The sequence below is a fragment of the Peromyscus eremicus genome, chromosome X (assembly GCF_949786415.1).
Source record: "Peromyscus eremicus chromosome X, PerEre_H2_v1, whole genome shotgun sequence".
Taxonomy (NCBI): domain Eukaryota; kingdom Metazoa; phylum Chordata; class Mammalia; order Rodentia; family Cricetidae; genus Peromyscus; species Peromyscus eremicus.
The window spans coordinates 120,242,211-120,261,189 of record NC_081439.1 but is presented as its reverse complement, the minus strand read 5'-3'; the positions used below and the strand labels follow the sequence as shown (position 1 = coordinate 120,261,189).

Genomic DNA, 18,979 nt, shown 5'->3' with positions numbered 1-18,979 from the left:
GAGGTGGGGGGAAGGAGCAGGAGGAGAGGGGGGAGGGGAAGCTGTGGTTGGTATATAAAATAAAATAAAGAAAAGAATTGGTAAGTGCTTTCAAAAGAGGCAGGGTACAAAATTATGTGAAAATTAGTACTCATTCTATATATCAATAACAAACACACCTGGAAAGAAATTAGGGAAACCACCACATTAAAAATTACTTCCAAAATATATTAGAATAAATTTAAACAAGGAAGCAAAAGAACTCCACAATGAAAGTATTAACATGCTGGAGAAATAAATTGAAGAAGATACTAAAGTATGAAAAGGCCTTCCACGTACATGGATTGGAAGAATTAGTATTGGGAAGATGATTGTCCTACCAGATGTGATCTGTAGATGCAATGCAATCCTCATCAAAATTCTAGTAACTTTCTTCACAGAGCTAGAAAAAAAGAAACAATCTTAGAATTAATATGGAAGGCCAAATCAATTTAGAGCAAAAAGAACTATGCTGGTGGTCTCTGCCTGCCTGATATGCACAGCTACAAAAAATTTAGGGTGGGATAGAGAGTTGAATCAATAGTTAAGAGAACTTGTGGCTTATACAAAGATCTAAGGTTCAGTTTCCAGCACTGACATGTTGAAGGAGTTTTCTTCTATTTACATATCCTAATCACAGTCTATCATGAAGGGAAATCGTGGCCGAAACATAAAACAGGAAGTGTAGCAGAAACCATGAAGGAACAATGCTTACTGACTTATTCTCCATGGTTTGTTCAGCCTGCTTCTTAATCTAGGACCACCTACCCATGGATGGCACTACACACAGTAGGATGGCACTACACACACAGGCCAATCTCATGGAGGCATGCTTTTTCAGTTGAAGTTTCCTTTTCTCAGGTGACCCTAGTTTGTGGCAAGCTGACAAAACAACTAACAAGGAAAACATGAGAATGAATTGAAATGTAAAACAATACATGTTTTTAAGGAGCTTGAGTGGCACACTTACATGGATTTGTATTTCACAATGATCTTCACAAACAACACATATGATAATGTAAGTTACTGGACAGGTAGTGACTGAATTGGGGAAATTAGAAACCAACTAACAACATAAGGAAGTGTGATAAGACTGAAAAGATGACAGTTGAATATGACCTCAGATAATGAAAATACATAAAGTACATTTTAAATTATTTAATAAAAATTTATAAAACATAAGACAGATTATTGGGAATAAATGAGATTTTAGACACTGTCACCATATGATGAGGCCATCCACAGAAAATAGTTGTTTCATTTCTGTTAGAAGTGAAACAAAATCTGCTTTCCCATGACTTTCATTTATAATTTTCTGTTTGCACCACAGCAAGCAATTGGTCTCTGAATTAGTATAAACTAAGGTTTTCAACCTGAGATAGTACTGAGCCTGTTTCTGCTGAACAAAATTGGGCAATTTTCAGCAATAGTATTTATTGCCATTTTTACTGTTTTCGCTTCTAATGAACCACCCAGGCTAATATTTTACCTCCAAGGCTGAAACAGCTAATTGAACAAAATGTAACTATCACTAAGCATATATAATTAATACACTGGTTAGAATTAATCAATTCATATTAATAGTGCTCTCATGATAGTAACAATGTGCATGCCTTCATTATCCAATCATTTATTTTTGAAATGTGCATATTTAAAAACGATGTCTTTAGCAAAGACTGATGAAACCCCTAACTACCCTTTTAAGTTGTATATTTAAAAAAAATGAGACATTTATCTAGTTATGAAAGTATTAAAATGAAAACCATAATACTGGAAACAGTGGCAGAGTTGAGCTCTTCTGGGTTGTTGGCATTGTAAGAGGGACTTAAAGGACAGGAGAGCAAAGAGCATTGTAGGCTGGAGGAGGAGGGATAGAAGTAGAGATCAGCAAGCACAAAACCCTAAGAAAGAGAGAGTCTGACATATCCAAAGAGATTGATATATTCAAAGAAGTGTTTGTGACCATAGCGGAAGAGAGAGGATCAGAGTCTAATATTCAGGACTTAAGTTGTAAAAGGCTAGCAGGGGCTGCTCTCAGAGTAGAAACAGTCTATATAGTACTGCACAGATGAAAGAAAGTTACCAAAACTCCAGAGAAGGAAAATGCACTAGAAAAATTTGTATTACAAAAGGTTATGTATGCCAAAGACAGGATTGATAAATTTGTTACAAATTTTTCCACATTAAATTACGTATCACATTCATGAATTCCTAAAAATATTTTTTGAAATGGTTTGAAGGTGGATAGCATTTTGTGGAAACATATGCTAAATCAAATGCCCAGGTTTTGGATATTTGTTTGTCTCTGTATCTGGAAAAGGAATGAAGAAATCCAGAAATTAATTAAAATGACACTTTTCTATACTATGTAAATTTCAGAAGTAATTTACATTGTAAAGGCAAAACTATATTCAAATCACAACAAAACCCTCTCCTACTGATCCCCAGTCTCAGCTCAGAGGAATGAAATTATACTGGTTAGTTTTTTTTTTTTTTCAAACTTGCCCCAAGCTAGGGCCATTTGGAAAGACAGAACCACAACTGAGAAAATACTCCCATGAGATCAGCCTGATGTAAGTCTATGGGGCATTTTCTTAATAAATAATTGATGTGGCAAGCCTAGGCTATTGAGTGCTGTACTACTCATTGGTAGGTGGTCTCGGGTACATAACAATGCAAATAGAGAAAGCCATGGAAGCAAGCCAGTAAGCATTGTTCCTTCTTGGCCTGGGCTGCAATTCCCGCTTCCAGGTTCCTGCCTTGAGTTCTTGACCTGACTTCCCTAAACAATGGACTAAGATATGGAAGTGTAAGCAAAGGAAACCCTTTCATCCTCGAGTTGCTTTTGGTCATGGCCTATATGATATAAAGTGAACTAGGACAATATTCTGTCTCACAGCAACCTTCAGAACTCAGAATGTGTATGCAGTCCTCTATTATTTCATAAAACTTTCCTGAAGGTTCCAGGATCCTTTCTCCTCCTCTGTTCTCTCACATAGTACCCAAAATTATATGCCTTGTGATTTAGTTCTGCTTTGCCTATTTACTATTCTTATTGTATCATATGTTCAGTAAATGTTTGATGGAGAAACAAGGAAACAAAAGTATAAATCACTAAATCAAAACAGTGGATAGTCATATTCAAGGATTTGAAATGTAGAACATGTCCTTTGCCTGTCCTGTCTATCTACATGGAAGAACTAACGTATATAATTATTCATGTAACTTCAGAATTCCCATGGGAAAATATCATGGCTAACATTAACATGGACATCTTGTCTTTAGGTACAAACACCATCTTCATGTTCTCAACCATGATATACCATGCTTCAATTTTGAATCCATCAGTCTCCATTAGTTTCACAGAGAAGAATGCCATCTTCATCTTCCTGTAAAAGTTTGCATACTGGAACTAACTCCTACCCCAAATAGAATCTAGTGTAAATGGAGGCCCACCATTACAGCATTATGTTATCCACTCCTTAGTGTGCTGATACCTTAAAATCCAAAAGAAACATCATCTGAGTTGAGTATACCCATATGAATCTATTTATTTGTTTTAGAAATGACCATCACTCCCTTTATTTGCAATGTCGTTTTGATACCAGGCCCCAAGAAATTCCCACTTCTGTTTAACACTACTTGACTTCTTCATACTGCCTTCATTGCTCCCTGTCTGTCTGCCTCAACTGAAGTCATCTGATATTCACCCTGGACACTAACATAATTCCAGTCTATGGGGGAATTCCACCAATGAAGGAAAACAAACATCCTTCAGTAGGCATCAAGGATGTTTCAGACCTGGAACACAGGGCAAGGTAAACTGAACCACTAGAGTGGTCAAAAGAAATGGATCAACCAAACAGATGCAGGAGACATTGTTCTGTCCTTGTAAATGAACACAGGGGTGGCTTACTGCTCCAATCCATTATTAGACCTGATTAGACCACACTGAATGTCTGACTGTGATGACTCAGTATTCCCAGAGCCTGTTTACACTATCCTTCCCTGTATTCTCCACTTTTTTTTATTTACATTTGAATCCTTTTCTACCCTATATTGAATTTGGTGTTCAGGGTTGAGGAGCAGCTGCCATTCAGCTCTCTCAGTTGCATTCTCATTTAGTCTTTTCATCATTTCTGTAAACTTACTTTCCTTTGGTTCTACTCACTAGGAGATAATGTCCTGTTTGGACATTACCCCTAGCTCTTAAAAACCATACCAAATCCTTAATTCTCCCAGTAGGGTGAAAAAGTTTTATCAGTGTTTTAGTATCTTAAGTCATGTCCATAGGAGTCTGATTATTCTGGGGATCATGGCCTTAATCCTGCTCTCTATAGAAGGGGTTATTGATCTTTTCCTTAAGAAAATACAAAAAATATTTTAGAGTTAGAGTAGTGCAAGACTACGAAACTGGCAGGATTGGTGTCATGTTTGAGCTGCTCTCTGCTTCTGAGCCCCAAAGCTGTAAAATCATTCTCCAGGGAGGATAAATGGTGTTTGCTTCCATTCCAGAAAGCACAAAAGAACAAAAATTTCCCTTGAGTGTCATGCCTTTTATAAAAGTGCTAATCTAGCTATGAGAGAGGGCCCTTCATAACAAACTCATCTTTCATTAAGCTTCCCTGTGAATTTTTGAAGGAAAAACAATCGTCAAACCAAAGCAAAGGTAATACAAAATTAAAGACAGCATAGTTTGAGAACTTTTACAAGGAATTGGAATGCTCTACGTCAAGAGAAGAACAAAGAATGCTGTAACAAATAATATCACTAGAAGAGAGACAAAGCTTGCAGTATTGATTAGGTCACAACATTAGATTCCTGCTTTTGGAAGGAGTAAACAATGGAAAACAGCAATGGAAGGTTGCTTTGTTTCAGAAAGAAGAGGTAATAGTAATGAACTTCCAGCATCTAGGGAAAGTGAGCAATGAAATTTCCTAAGAGGTGGAGCACGACAGTCCTCATACAATGAAGGCAAATCTCACATTGTGTTTTATTTTCATCTCTATTTCCTTCTGTTTCCAGTATGTGGACACGGTGGGTTTTTTTTTTTTTTTTTTTTTTTTTATACAAGCTAAGACATTTTGGGATAGTAGGAAATGAACTAAGAAACTGAAGGTGCCTCAAGCTAAGCAGAGCTGGACCAATATGTACTTTAGATAAATTCTTGTTGAGTACTGGCATATACCAGCTACATGACCTTGGGGGTAATTTTCAAGCACTAGGAACTTTAAATTGCTCTGCTGATAATCAGGTTTGAGAGATGTGGCATCACAGTGAAAATTCATTGACTGTGAATAAAACACCTGGTACACTGCCCAAAGATATTGATAGTTTAGTGAGTGGTGGGGTGAATAATCATTAGACCCTGAACCCTGGCATCCTCTCCCATGGGTTTTGATACTGTTGTCTATAACATCTGAGAAAACAGGCAGTTCAACATGGTAAAGAATATCAAAACAACCAAAAATTCAGCATTCCAAATACAAGTCATGGTATTTTCACTCTTAGTTGACATATTATTTTGGAGTTGAAGCTTAATTTCTAGGGTAAAATAACTCAGTGTTCTTAGAACTCAGTCAAATACCAATTTGTCCTCCCTTCTAGCTGCTCATTTTCTGTATATACTTTTAAATTAAATCTACTACCACAAACTCATTGACCTGGATTAGATTTAGATAAATAGCAATCAACATGAAATAACAATGGAATGGGTTCTGTCTGTTCCAGACCAGAAGAAGGAATGGCAGCGTGATGGTTTCTCTAGGTCACAACCCAAGAAGTTCCCACATTACTCCTCAGAAAACTCTTTCAGCTCTTGTGAGTTCAAAATTACTGCATGCACTGAGTCTACTACTGCATGCATTGAGTCTAGCTGGGTAAGAACAGAACAGCAAAGCACTCTCCACACAGGGACCAGATGTCGAACCCTCTTTATTTACCCCGAATTCCAAGAGAACGGCTCAGAGCAATTTTCATTCAAGGGTTTTCTCTCTCCTACAAGACTCATTGTGCATAGGTTCCCTGAAACTTTCCATGACTTAATATAAAACTGGCCCAAAAGGAGTTAGAGTTTCCCAAGTCCCCAGTCAAATTGCACTGACTCTAGGCTTTTGCTCCTGATGGGTAGCTCTTTTTTCTTGTTTTCAATTGTTCTTACGTTGTCCTTGTTTTCACATGTCTTATAAGACATTTCACCCTGTTCTTGATACAGTAGCTCTCCCTAGATTCTATAATTCTCTGAGCAGGGGTGTGTCTAACTTATCCATGTGTCCTGTGTCAATAAAGTAGTATCTTCCAAAAATAAAATATTCAACTAATGTTCAGTAAATGAATGAGTCAGTGAGCAGAAACTTTGCTAAGATTTTCCTGTTTTCGTATTTTATAAGCTACATAAATATAGAAGCACAGCATTTAATTTTACAGAATAGAACAGAATATCAATCTAAAAATAAAACATCACAGTTTTTTTCTCTGTATTTTTTAAAAACATAATAAACAGCAAGAAATGTATGATCAAGGTCATTCATAACTTAGATTGCAAAGCTAGTAAATCTGTTACTACAAGAAGTAAGATTTGATAGTCTATCCCAAATGGAAAATAACAACTCCCCAAATAGCATATATAGCAATATTGTGCTCCACTATTTTCTACTCAAGCTAACTTTCACCTTCCATTACTTAGAATTTTGACTGCTCTTTTCAAACTCAGAGTGAATACATCCAAAAACAAATCTATCACTCTGGGTATTAGCTGGAAATACATGCTCTGCAGTCAATGTGACTGGACTTCTATTTGGGCAGATACTTCTGGCACAGGTCCTCTCTTCCTCATCTCTTAAAGCCTCTTCATACAAAAATAAAAAAGAAAGTGGGTCACATTCATTGATCCTTGCCAAAAATTCCAGAACTTTCATCTTGGTTGTTTCAGCATGGGCTCTTGGACCCCACAAGAACTCAAAGCATGGAGGATAACTGTTAGACACCTGCTGATATGTCAAATAATTTTGTTGCACCAAATCTCTGGTCAGAAATGCCCTGGGCTCTCCATAGATGGAGTGTTCCTCCCCATCATATAATCCCATTGTATTCAGGAATTCCCAGACACTTTCTTCAGGAGCACAATTCCCTTCTATGAATATCAAGCCCAGAATAACTATCAGGAAGCCATTTCTAGGCATTCTTTGCTCTCCACTCAGCTTTTCTTCATAGGTAAGGTTCAGTGAATTGACAAGGGTATAGGAGTTTCTTATGGTATATTCTTCCTTTATGTCAATGCCAAAAAGCATGAACAGGCACTTAGAAGCATCCATAAAGATCATGTGGAATTGTTTCTTGTATTCTTTGCTGACAATCTCTAACATTTCTACTTTTGTGATAGATTCTTTCACTTGATACTTGAAGATCATAGCATAGACCAAATCAGTCATCTTTTCCTTTAGTTGGCTATTCAACAAAGATTGAGAATCTTTTGAAGACTGAATAATGCCTAGACTCCCCTCTTCCTCCATGTAGTTGATTTCTTTACCTAAATTTCTTTGAAATGTGGCTATAAAGGAGCTCTGAGCTTTCTGAGGAGTCATTATTCCTGAAGCATACCTCTCTTCTTTAGCATCCTGAAACAGAAGAGAGCTGGAGAATGGGGTGGAGAAGGTAGGACTCAAAGTAGGCAAAGAGACATTTAAAAAGGAAAAAGGTATAGAAGATGTGTAATAATATTCTCTTGTTTCCTCTTCACTTCCCTCTTCCTCTTCTTCCTCCTCCTCCTCCTCCTCCTCTTCTTCTTCTTCATACTCTTCCCACTCTTCCATTTCTTCCTCCTCCCTTTCATTCTCTTTCTCTTTCTCATTATCTTCTTCTCCTGCCTCTTCATTTTCTTCCTATTCTATCTCTTCTTCTCCTTCCTCTTCTCCTCCTCCTCCTCCTCCTCCTCCTCCTCCTCCTCCTCCTCCTCCTTCTTCTTCTTCTTCTTCTTCTTCTTCTTCTTCTTCTTCTTCTTCTTCCTCTGCATCCTCCTCCTCTCTCTCCTCCTCTTTTTCAGGTATGGGAACCAATACAAATGTGAAGTCCTCCATTTCATTTGGATCCTCAGAGTCACCCTCCAGACAGAGACATATATACTTTTGATAGCAACTCATGCTGATTCTTACAGGAGCCAGTGGGAAGAAGTATGAACTCTTGTGTGGGTGATGAGCTGCCACAGGCCTGAAAGGAAAAAAAATAGTGTGGTGATATTTTATTTGTGCTGAAATGTGGTGATATTTTATTTGTATGTTTATAAATAAAGTTTTCCTGGAGATCAGAGGAAATAGCAAGCCATTTTAAGTAAACACACAAGTCAGGCAGTGGTAGCACATGCCCTTAATCCAATCACTTGGCAGGCAGGATCTCTGTGTGTTCAAGGCCATACTAGGGAACAGAGCCAAGAGTAGTAACACATGCCTTTAATCCCAGTACAAACCATGGAGACCTGGAGGTCTGTACAGACAGGCAGTGACAAGGAAGTGAGGTAGCTGAGCTAAGAGCCAATGAGAGGGGAGAACAGCAAGGCAATAAAGGTGTAGGCAGACAGGAAGTAACATACTTGGAAGCTGCAGCATGGTGAGGTAAGGTTAGCTGGTGGCTATTCCTATTTCCCTGATCTCTAAGGCTTTCACTCCTATATTTGGCTCCATGTTTTTAATTTAATAAGACCATATAAAATTCATCTACATTTGGTGCCCAACATGGGGCTCAAACCCACAACCCTGAGATTGAGAGTCTCATGCTCTACCGACTGAGTTGGGCGCCAGAGGTAACACGAATCTTAAAAGGACTTATTAATAAAAACAAACCCGGGAGCCAGGTATTGGGGTGAACACTGAAAGATCAGAGAAATAGAATAAGCCACACCTCAGCTGATCTTGTTTCCTGAAACAGGAAGCCTCTGTGTCCCCATTCAAATGGATCTCAGTTGAACTGCTGCTAAAAGCCTAAAAGCTTAACAAAAATAGTTCCTGGTCCTCATACCTTATATACCTTTCTTCTTCCTCCCATCATTTCCTGAGATTAAAGTTGTGTGTTACCATGCCTGGCAGTTTCCAGTGTGGCCTTGAACTCAAAGAGATCCAGAAGGATCTCTGCCTCCCAGGTAATAGGATTAAAGGTGTGTATGTGCCACCATTTTCTGGCCTCTATGTCTGTCTAGTGGCTGTTCTGTTCTCTGACCTCAGATAAGTTTATTAGTGTGTAAAATATATTGGGGGACACAATATCACCACAAAATAGTAAATGGACTCAGCTAAAATTCTCAACCCTTGTGGCTCTGAAAAGAAAAGCCAACTTACAGATCTTCTTGTTAGGATATATCCCATAGCTTCACTTCTCAGCTTTCTTTCTAGTTGGACTTCCCTCTAGGAACTGGTAGAAACATGAGAGAGAGAGAGAGAGAGAGAGAGAGAGAGAGAGAGAAGTACACAAATCACTGACAGTTGGCAAGGTCTTGAGTACCACAACCCTCAGTGGGGTATGTGGAATGGCGTGCATTAGGGTCCCTTCTACTGTAGTTGGTTTGTGACCTTGAGGCCTAGTCAGCATTTGTACCTCACCTTGACTCCTGACACTTCCACAGAATCTTCTGCACTGCTATCTGAGAGCTCATGACTGACAGCAATACACTAACCACGGTTCCTGATGGCTCCGTTAAGAACAATTAAAAGGCAGCTTGTGCTGAGGGATTTTAGCACAGATTTGAGTTTCTCTGACCTGACATGTAGAGCCAGGTTCTGGGATCGCCATAGTCTGTGTGGGCAGTCCTTTTTTATGACCACCTTTCTATTAGCATGATCTGGATTCAATGCATCTGATGGGCTGAGGCCAAATTCTTTGCCAAATACCCCACATTGCTAAGATAAAAAACGATCAAGATGTGATGGAATACCATCTTTAAACACATCTGCTCTGCAACTCCTGGGTAATGGGAAATATTGGCATAACTTTGTAAGGAATGCAGCTCTCCTTGGTGAAAGGTACCTTCATTGTTCACACTAATGCCTAGCAGACCTGAGACTCAGTTCTTTTAGTGGGAAGACTGAAGGTAGAGGCTGAGAAATTAGGGATTCTCTCATTCTTCACTAGTAATACTAATCTTTACTGTATACAGAGTCTTAGTCATTCCCTGTTAACCAGATATTGTCTCATGAGAAAAGAAACTGAACTTCTTGAGTCAATCTCCTACCCTTAGGGGAAGTGAGCATGAGGATGTCAGGGTTCTCTAGAGCCACAGAGTTTATGGAATTGGTATATATATACCAATATGTGTGTGTGTGTGTGTGTGTGTGTGTGTGTGTGTGTGTGTGTGTGTGTTTTATTGGCATGGCTTACAAGCTGCAGTCCAACAATGGTTAGCTGTGAATGGAAAGTCCAAGAATCTAGTAGTTAGTTGCTCAGACCCATGAGGCCATGAGGCTGGGTGTCTTCTATATATGCTGGAATCCCAGAGAAGTAGGCTCCAATGCCAGTGAAGTGATGGATGTGCTGACAAGGTGAGGGCAAGCAGGCCAGAAAAAAAAAAGAATGAATGATCTTCCTTCTTCCATGTCCTTATATAGGCTTCCAGCAAAAGGTATGGCCCATATTAAAGGTGTGCTTTCCAGCCTCAAGATCTGGATTATAGGCATGTGTTTTCCAGTGTCATGACCCGGATCACAACTGTGCCCTCCATTTCTAGATTGTAGTTCATTCCAGATATAGTCAACTTGACAACCAAGAATAGCCATCATAATCCACCTCTTGTCAACTTGATGCACAATCATATCTCCTTATGTCATGAGTAATTTCTAAATGAAAACAATACCATCTAATCATAATATAACTCTCCCACATACAATCACAAATGCATTATATATATTTAACCAGGTCCTAGTTATGCCTAACATGATGTAACTATCCCCCGTACAACCACAAGTGCATTATAAATTTAGAATACGTGGCAATGTCCCTTGGAGGACATCCTTCTAGTATCTCAAACTTACATGTTGATAACCATTGATATTCTCTTAATTGACATTACAGCATATGATAAGGAAATTGAAAGAAAACACAAATATCTGTACAAATACATTCTTAACAAAATACAACAGAAGCACTCATGTTACTTATAATCCTCATTTTTGCAACTGGTCATGTGGCCATAGATGCTCTACTACCAAATTCTGTATTTCCTCCACCCTTTGCAAGCACTTGAGAAGGCCCTGGCTCTTTTCCTGGAGGAGTGACCTATACCTTCATTCCTAATGAGTCTGTGCAGTCCTGTCTGCATTAGGCTGTTGTAGTTTCCCATTAACTTTAATCAGAAGGCACAGTAGCACCCTAAAGGATCTCCTAAAACACCTAAAGGATCTCCTGAACTCCAGATATAATCCTTCTTAACTCCATTTTAGAGAGACAATCTAATTCCCCATGGTAATCTGAAGCTATCTCCCTCTTCAAACTGTTATTCCTTTCCTAGCCTGTTGGTTTAAGGGCATTAGAAGCCCAAAGTGACCAGAAAGATGTCTGGGTTTCCAGTTCAGTGGAATGTTTTTTGTGGCTGCTGGCAGGATCATTCCCCACTCTGGAACCAAAACTTCTAGGAGAGTGGAACTTAGAGTTGTGGGAACAGGAAGCAAAAACTTTCTCAGTGGGTCACTAGGCGTGATAGTGAGTGAAACTATTCCCCTTTACACCCCTTGATTCCTGGACCCATGGATTCTGGCTATGGGAGAAACAGTACTATATTTTGGATGCTGATTCAGAACATATACCGCTTTCTGGAGAACCTTTTCCCAGCCCTGCATGCTGTTGCCACCTAATTGGCACTGTAACTGCATTTTAAAAAGGCCATTCCATCTTTCCATGAGGCAGCTGCCTCAGGATAGGGGTAACATAGTAAGACCAGTGCATTCCATGATTGTGGGTTCACTGTTACATTTTTCTGGCTGTGAAGTGAGTTCCTTGGTCAGAAGCAATACTGTGTGGAATACCATGTCAGTAGATAAGGCATTCTGTAAGTCCATGGATGGTGATTTTGACAAAAGCATTATGTGCATGAAAGGCAAATCCATAATCAGATTAAGTATCTACTCCAGTAAGGACTAAGTGCTGCCCTTTCCACATAGGAAGTGATCCAATGTAGTCAACCTACCACCAGGTGCTGGCTGGTCACCCCAGGGAATGGTTCATATATGGGGCTCAGTGTTGGTCTCCACTGTTGGCAGATCTGGCACTCAGCAGCAGCTGTAGCTAGGTCAGCCTTGGTGAGTGGAAGTCCATGCTGTTAAGCCCACACATAACCCCCATCTCTGCCACCATGGGCATTTTGTTCATGGGTCCATTGGGCAATGACAGGAATGTCTGGGAAAGGAGGCTGACTGTCCACAGAACAAGTCATCCTATCTACTTGATTATTGAACTCCTCATCTAGTCATCTTTATGGTAAACATTTACATGGAACATGAGTATCTTCATGTAGCTTGCTTGTGTCTTCAGGACCTGCTCAGGCCTGATCTCTAATATACCACTCCCATTTGACAGATTGCTGCTATGCATGTCCTACTTTATGACTCAGTGGGTCTGATAACACTCAGCTTTATAATGGCTAGTTCAGATCTCATGGTAACTTGATGGCCTGTTGTCAAGCATTCAGTTTCTACTAAGGCCCAATAGCAGGCCATGAACTGTCTTTCAAAGGGAGAATAGTTGTCTGCAGATGACGGTAGAGCCTTGCTCCAAAATCCTAAAGGTCTCTTCTGTAATTCACCTATAGGAGCCTGCCAAAGGCTCCAGACAGCATCCCTATCTGCCACTGACACCTCAAGTACCACAGGTCTACTGGCTTATATGATCCAAGTGGTAGAGCAGCTTGCACAGCAGCCTGAAACTGTTGCAGAGCCCTCTCCTGTTCCAGGATCCACATAAAGCTAGTAGCTTTCCGAGTCAGTGTGTTAGCTGGAGTAACACACCCAAGTGAGGAATGTGCTGTCTCCAGAATCCAAATAGGCTCACTAAATGTTGTGCTTCTTTCTTGGAAATGGGAGGGAACAGGTGCAATAGCATCCTTCATATTTGAAGAAATGTCTCTCCATGTCCCACACCATTGGACTCCTAAGAATTTCACTGAAGTAGAAAGACTTTGAATTTTGGTTGTATTTATACCCTATCCTCTGATACGGATATGCATTACCAATGAGTTGAAAGTGGTTGCTACCTCCTGCTCACTTGGTCCAATCAGCATAATGTCATCAATATAGTGCACCAGTGTGATATTTTGTGGAAGAGACAGACGATCAAGGTCCACTCAAGTTATGACACAGGCCAGGAGAGTTAATATTTCCCTCAGGCAAAACAGTGAATGTATACTTCTAGCCTTGCCAACTGAAAGTAAATGGCTTCTGGTGGTCCTTATGGACAGGTACCAAGAAAAAAACCATTTGCTAAATCAATAGCTGCATATCATGTACCTGGAGATGTGTTAATTTGCTCAAGTTAGGACACTATATCTGGTACAGTAGCTGCATTTGGAGTCACTACCTGACTGAATTTTTCAATTGTCAACTATCATTCTCCATGATCCATCTGTCTTCTTCACTGGCTAATAGGAGAGTTAAAGGGAGATGTGGTGGAACCACCACCCTGCATCTTTCAAGTCCTTGATGGTGTCATTAATTTCTGCAGTTCCTCCAGGGATGCAATACTGTTTTTGATTCACTATTTTCCTTGTCAGAGCCCACTCTAAAGGCTTCCATTTAGCCTTTCCAACCATAATAGCCCTCACTCCACAGGTCAGGGAACCAGTGTGAGAAGTCTGCCAACTTCTAAGTATACGTATCCCAATTATATATTCAGGAACTGGGGAAATGACCATAGGATGAGTATAGGGACCTACTAGACTTACTTTGAGTCAAACATCAGTCAAAACTCCATTAATCATCTGACCTCCATAAGCTGCTGCTTTAACTGGAGAGCCACAATGTTTCTTGGGATCTCCCAGAATCAGTGTCAATTCAGAAGCAGTATCCAACAGACCCTGGAAAGTCTGTTTCCTTTTCCCCAGTGTATAGTTACCCTTGTAAAAGGCCTCAGGTCCCTCTGGGGAAGAACTGTAGAAAGACTAAGTGTAAACTTTTAGATGTCTTATCAAGATCCTTCCTCAGGGGAAACTGGCCACCCCTTCATTCAAGTGGTTCTGGGTCTGCAAACTATCTCAAGTCTTGAAATTTATTCATGTGCCTAGATTGCCTTTTGCCACAATCCAATGCAGCCATTCCTTCATTTGTTTGAGAATTTTTTTCTGCTTATACAAATTAAACAGAAATGTAGTAGGCTTCTTATCTATGTCATGCTTGGAAACACCATGATTGATAAGCCAGTACTAAAGGTCCGTAGAAGTCATTCTACTATAAAATTCACATTGCCTGTGCTGAACATTATGTGCTAGGCTATTATGAATATTATTTTGTCTACTTTGTCCACTATGACAGCTATGATCACCTTGTCTCTGGTAATTCAGTGCTGCCACCTGTCCCCTGCTACCTTGGGGCCCAATTAAACGCATTGCAGTGAATCCATCCCATTGAGCAGCAGCATCTCCAACCCTAACCTAAGGTCTGGCACAACAAAACTCTTCAAATGTGCTGGTGTTCCCTCTCACCATTTTGCATCTTATAGGGTTTGTGAAGGGCCTGCGTTCTGGGCCTCCCCATTGTGGAGGGTTAGTTTTTCCCCAGCATGTCCTCTCTAGCATTGCAATTTCCTGAGCCTTAAAAATCCTCTTATCTACACTAAGCCAAGGGATATCAGGCATCTCCAACTCCTTTTCTGTAGGCCATATTTAATAAACGCTTCAGCCAACCATTCAAACAAACTTTTCACAACTATTATAACTGTGTAAGCTTCCATATAAAACATAGGATCTCAGAGGGACCACATAAATAAATTCAGCCTGATCTAGTTTTATGTTCCTCCCACCATTATCCAACACCCTTAAAATCCATTCCCACACATATTTCCCAGATTTCTGCTTGAATGACTTAGCAAAATCATTAAGCTCCTTAGTAGTGTAGTGCACTTCCTCATGGACTGCACTTTCTACCTCCCCTCTAGGAGCCTGCTTTGCCTGGAGTCTAGTTATAGGTTCAGCTGAGATTCATTCTGGATGAGGACTCAGAGGCATCCAGTCTGAAGAAACAGGATCACCTGAGGAATCGGTGAGGTGAGGAAGCTGTAGCCTGTTCTGTCTCTCTGATCTTCCAGTGTTCAACCCAATACTTGGCTCCGAGTTTGTTTTATTAATAAGACTCTTTAAGATTCATGCTACAACCTCACTTCAAGATCTGGATCACAGCTGTGCCCTCCATTTCTGGATTGCAGTTCATTCCAGACAACAAAGAACAGCCACCACAGACAATATCCATTTAGTCCTTGTGAGAGCTCACGGCTGTAGAGAGAGAGCTTGTCCCATTTGGCTACCACAACCTGTAACCTCCCAGGTCTTTCTGGTGATCTTAGAACAAGATCCTCCATTCCTTGACCTCCCTCCAAATAATAGTTATCCTTGACCAGCTGTGTTAGTCTCTCAGGATGTCCAATATGGCATCAATAGGCCTGGGACTTCTCAAAACTGAGTCATGCTGAGGCTGGCTTGGGGATTCATATATCCAGCGTGGGAGAGTACGTTTAGTCGATGTTTAGGGTCCTCACCTTGATACTAGTAAGACCTGGTAATGCTTCCTCTGTCCACCTTGGATGGGGATACATACCTCATAAAAGGTTCATTCCCCCTTGATTTACAAAGTAGAATTTAAAAACTATATTTGCACATTTGATCCCCAATGGCTGGTAATAATGCAAAGAATTCCAAAAGTTCCTTGAAATATTCACAAATCTCCCTCAAATCTCTCTTCAGTATTTCCCAGTTTTAGGATCATCTTTTGCCTGTCTACCCTGTAAATATCTCACCTTCCTTGGAGTCTTGACTGAGGCTGCATATAATGGTTAATGCTATGAACTTTCATGGACCTTCCCAGAACAACTGACTATGGAATCAGGACTGTTCTATGGGCAAGGGCAAGGATCAGTCTTTACTTTGGGTCCTGCCCTTCAAGGATGGACCTTAGTTTTGTTAAGCAAATAAGTCCACCTCCCTTTGAAATAGTCTTACCTCCCTCTGATTCCAAGATAGAGTCTTTGAAGCTGCCCATCACTCAGCCTGATTAAATTCTAACAAAGTAGCTGCGGCAGAAGACAGTGCAGCCCTCTCCACTCAAACTTGAATATCAGTGAGACAAAGAAAACTTCACTACTTTCCATCATACTCTTCAGAGTTCGTCAAGAAAATCTTCTGAATATTTTTTCCAGGCTGGTAAACATATACTACTATTTGGAATGCAGTCAAATCCCCAAAAGATTCTCCTTACTCAGACTAAGGACACAGAGACCAATAGTTATAACTGGGATCTGAAAAGGGAGAGGGGAAAGTGATATAATTCTATTTCATTTAAAACCATGTTTTAGTGGTTTGAATGAGAATGCCCCCATGGGCTCATATATGTGCATGCTTTGTCCATATTTCATAGAGTGGGCTTGGGGGCTTCAAAAGCACATGTCAGGCCCAGTCTTTTTATCTCTCTCTGTCTCCAACTGTGAATAAGGATATAAGTGCTCAGCTGACCCAGCACCACGCCTTCCTGTTCCCATGCTCTCCACCATGATGGTTGTGGACACACCCAGTAAAACTCCAAGCAATCTCCCAATACAGTGTTTTTTTTTCATAAGTTGTCTTGGTCATGGTGTCTCCTCACAGCAATAGAGCAGTGACTAAGTCACATTAACGATAAAAAATGTAAAAACTGTACCATATTCCAATTTTTAAAAAAGGAGCACAAAGAGCTCAACAATTCTAAGCCTGTCTTTTACTTTACCAAATATGATTTTTAGTAATAGGCACAAAAGAGGAAAAGGCTCACAAATTCTCCCAAGTGTCTGCCTCATCCTTCCTTGTGGACCTCCTCTTGATAAATCTCCATTCTATGAATCCTCTCTAGAAAAGACCAGTGCATCCCATTCCACAACGTCTCAAAAATCTAGAATTCCTGACATGCACCTCTAGGACACAAAGAAAGCCCTGACTATGAATGGTACCTGTTGAGGAACTTACATCTATGTGTCAATGATGCACCCTATTTCCATGTGTGAATGATTAGACCTATTCATCTCCATGAGAATCTAAATCTTTAAGACCAAGATTCCTTTCCTCATGTAAGAAATCTAGAACATTTCCCCAAAGCCACAACTCCCTCAGCTTCCCAAAATGGAGAACAGGAAACCACACAGTTCAGACTGTATGCAACCTCTCAAGGATAACTGCCATGGAGGGCAGTATATGTGGCATATGTGTATGGTACAGGGGAAGTTCTCAAATCCTTTCAATTATCCTTCTTAGTCACTTCCTTCATGTCTCTCTATGATTCGAATTCTCCCCTGATGACCTGCATACAGCTTCCTCCTGGAAAACTTAACTATCACTGAAAACAGGCAATTAATTTGCTTCATTAGAATAAATCTGCATTAATAATGTTCCCATAATGATGATTACTTAATGCATATTCCATCATTATAAATACATTTATTTTTGAACAGTTTTCAGATGTATTTATTTTATTTTATGTGTATGAGTGTTTCACCTATTTATCTGTGTGTATAACAAGTGTGTACCTATTAACCACAGATGTTGAAAGAGGACATCTAATTCCCTGTAATTGGAGTTACGGACATTTTTGAGCAACCATGTGGTAGATAGGACATGAACTTGGGTGCTCTTCAAGAGCCATAAATTTTCTTAACTGCTGAACCTCTCACCTGTCCCCAAACACATTTATTTTTGAAGATGTATGTGCTCAAAACCTGCTATGTACTCAGTATGCGTCAGTAAAAAGCACCTACTTATCCTTTTAAAGTAATATTATAATGAATAGTGATATGACACATAAGCTAGATGATTTTTAACGCTGTGATAAGATGAAAAGCAAGAAGTGGGAGATAGTGACAGAATTGGGCAAAGATGTCAAGGCAAGATTTTCTGAGTTAGTGACATTGCAGCAGACACTTAAGATCAGTGGAGGAAAGACCATTGTGGAACTGGAGAAAGATGTTCCAGGCACAGAACAGCAACCACAATGCCTTGAGACAGGAAGAGCTTGATATATTCAAGGAACTGTAGTGTGTGTGTGTGTGTGTGTGTGTTCATATTTTCTTCTGAGGAAGAGGAGAAATTACTCAGATTCCATGGAGGGGAAATGTACTTGGAGACATTTATATTACATAAGGTTGTAGGTGCCAACATGGGACTGAGAATTCCTTATTATGGATTCCATTTGGATTTTACGTTATATACACTCAAGAGACAGTCTTTTCATAAACGAATTTGTCTCTGAGATTTGTTCAGAGACTTCCAAAAGAAATTATATTAGGTGCCTCATACTTAGGAAGTGCAAAATGTTGTTGCTATTCATTTTCTTCATTGATCGCACTAGAGAAGTCATGCCCAATTGTTCCAGGATATCTTCAAACTAACATGAGATGTGTATGTATGTTGCTGTTCATCTGCCATCGTCCTGAATTCTTAATCAGAATATAGTTTGTTTTTTTAAGTAATTGCTTAAATTCTTGGTGTAACAGGTCTAAAATCCCAGCTGCGCAGGAAATAGAACCAGGAGATTACAAAGCCAAAGCCTAGTTTAGAGAGTGAGTCCAAGGCCAGTATGAGCATTGTACTGAGATACTGTTTCAACATAAATATAATAAAGAGTCTGGAAGTATATCCTAGCATTTGACTACCAAGGGCACTGGGTTTAATCTAGGATAGCCAAAAAAATGATAAAAAATAATTGCTTTACTTTACTCCAATTTGTGATGTTGGATGAACATCCTCATTTTTGATGTTCTC

The 18,979-nt window shown here is 39.8% G+C and overlaps 2 protein-coding genes across 5 annotated transcripts in view; both read right to left on the bottom strand.

Annotated features, from left to right (window-relative positions):
* The window catches only part of LOC131898802 (melanoma-associated antigen 10-like), a 95,562-nt gene that overhangs the window by 31,130 nt on the left and 45,453 nt on the right, over positions 1-18,979 (bottom strand). For 2 of the 4 annotated variants that reach the window (XM_059249997.1, XM_059249998.1), the window contains exon 2: positions 360-421. The exons of 1 other annotated variant lie outside the window; for it this stretch is intronic. The gene's annotated coding sequence lies outside the window, so the exon portion shown is untranslated. Of the gene's footprint in view, positions 1-318; positions 422-18,979 lie in introns of all 4 variants that reach the window. One more of the 4 variants, XM_059249999.1, reaches the window with a different exon arrangement.
* On the bottom strand, positions 5,108-7,935 carry LOC131898803 (melanoma-associated antigen 10-like). The gene has a single exon (XM_059250001.1). The coding sequence runs from the start codon at positions 7,827-7,829 to the stop codon at positions 6,696-6,698; it is 1,134 nt and encodes a 377-aa protein (XP_059105984.1). The 5' UTR covers positions 7,830-7,935; the 3' UTR covers positions 5,108-6,695.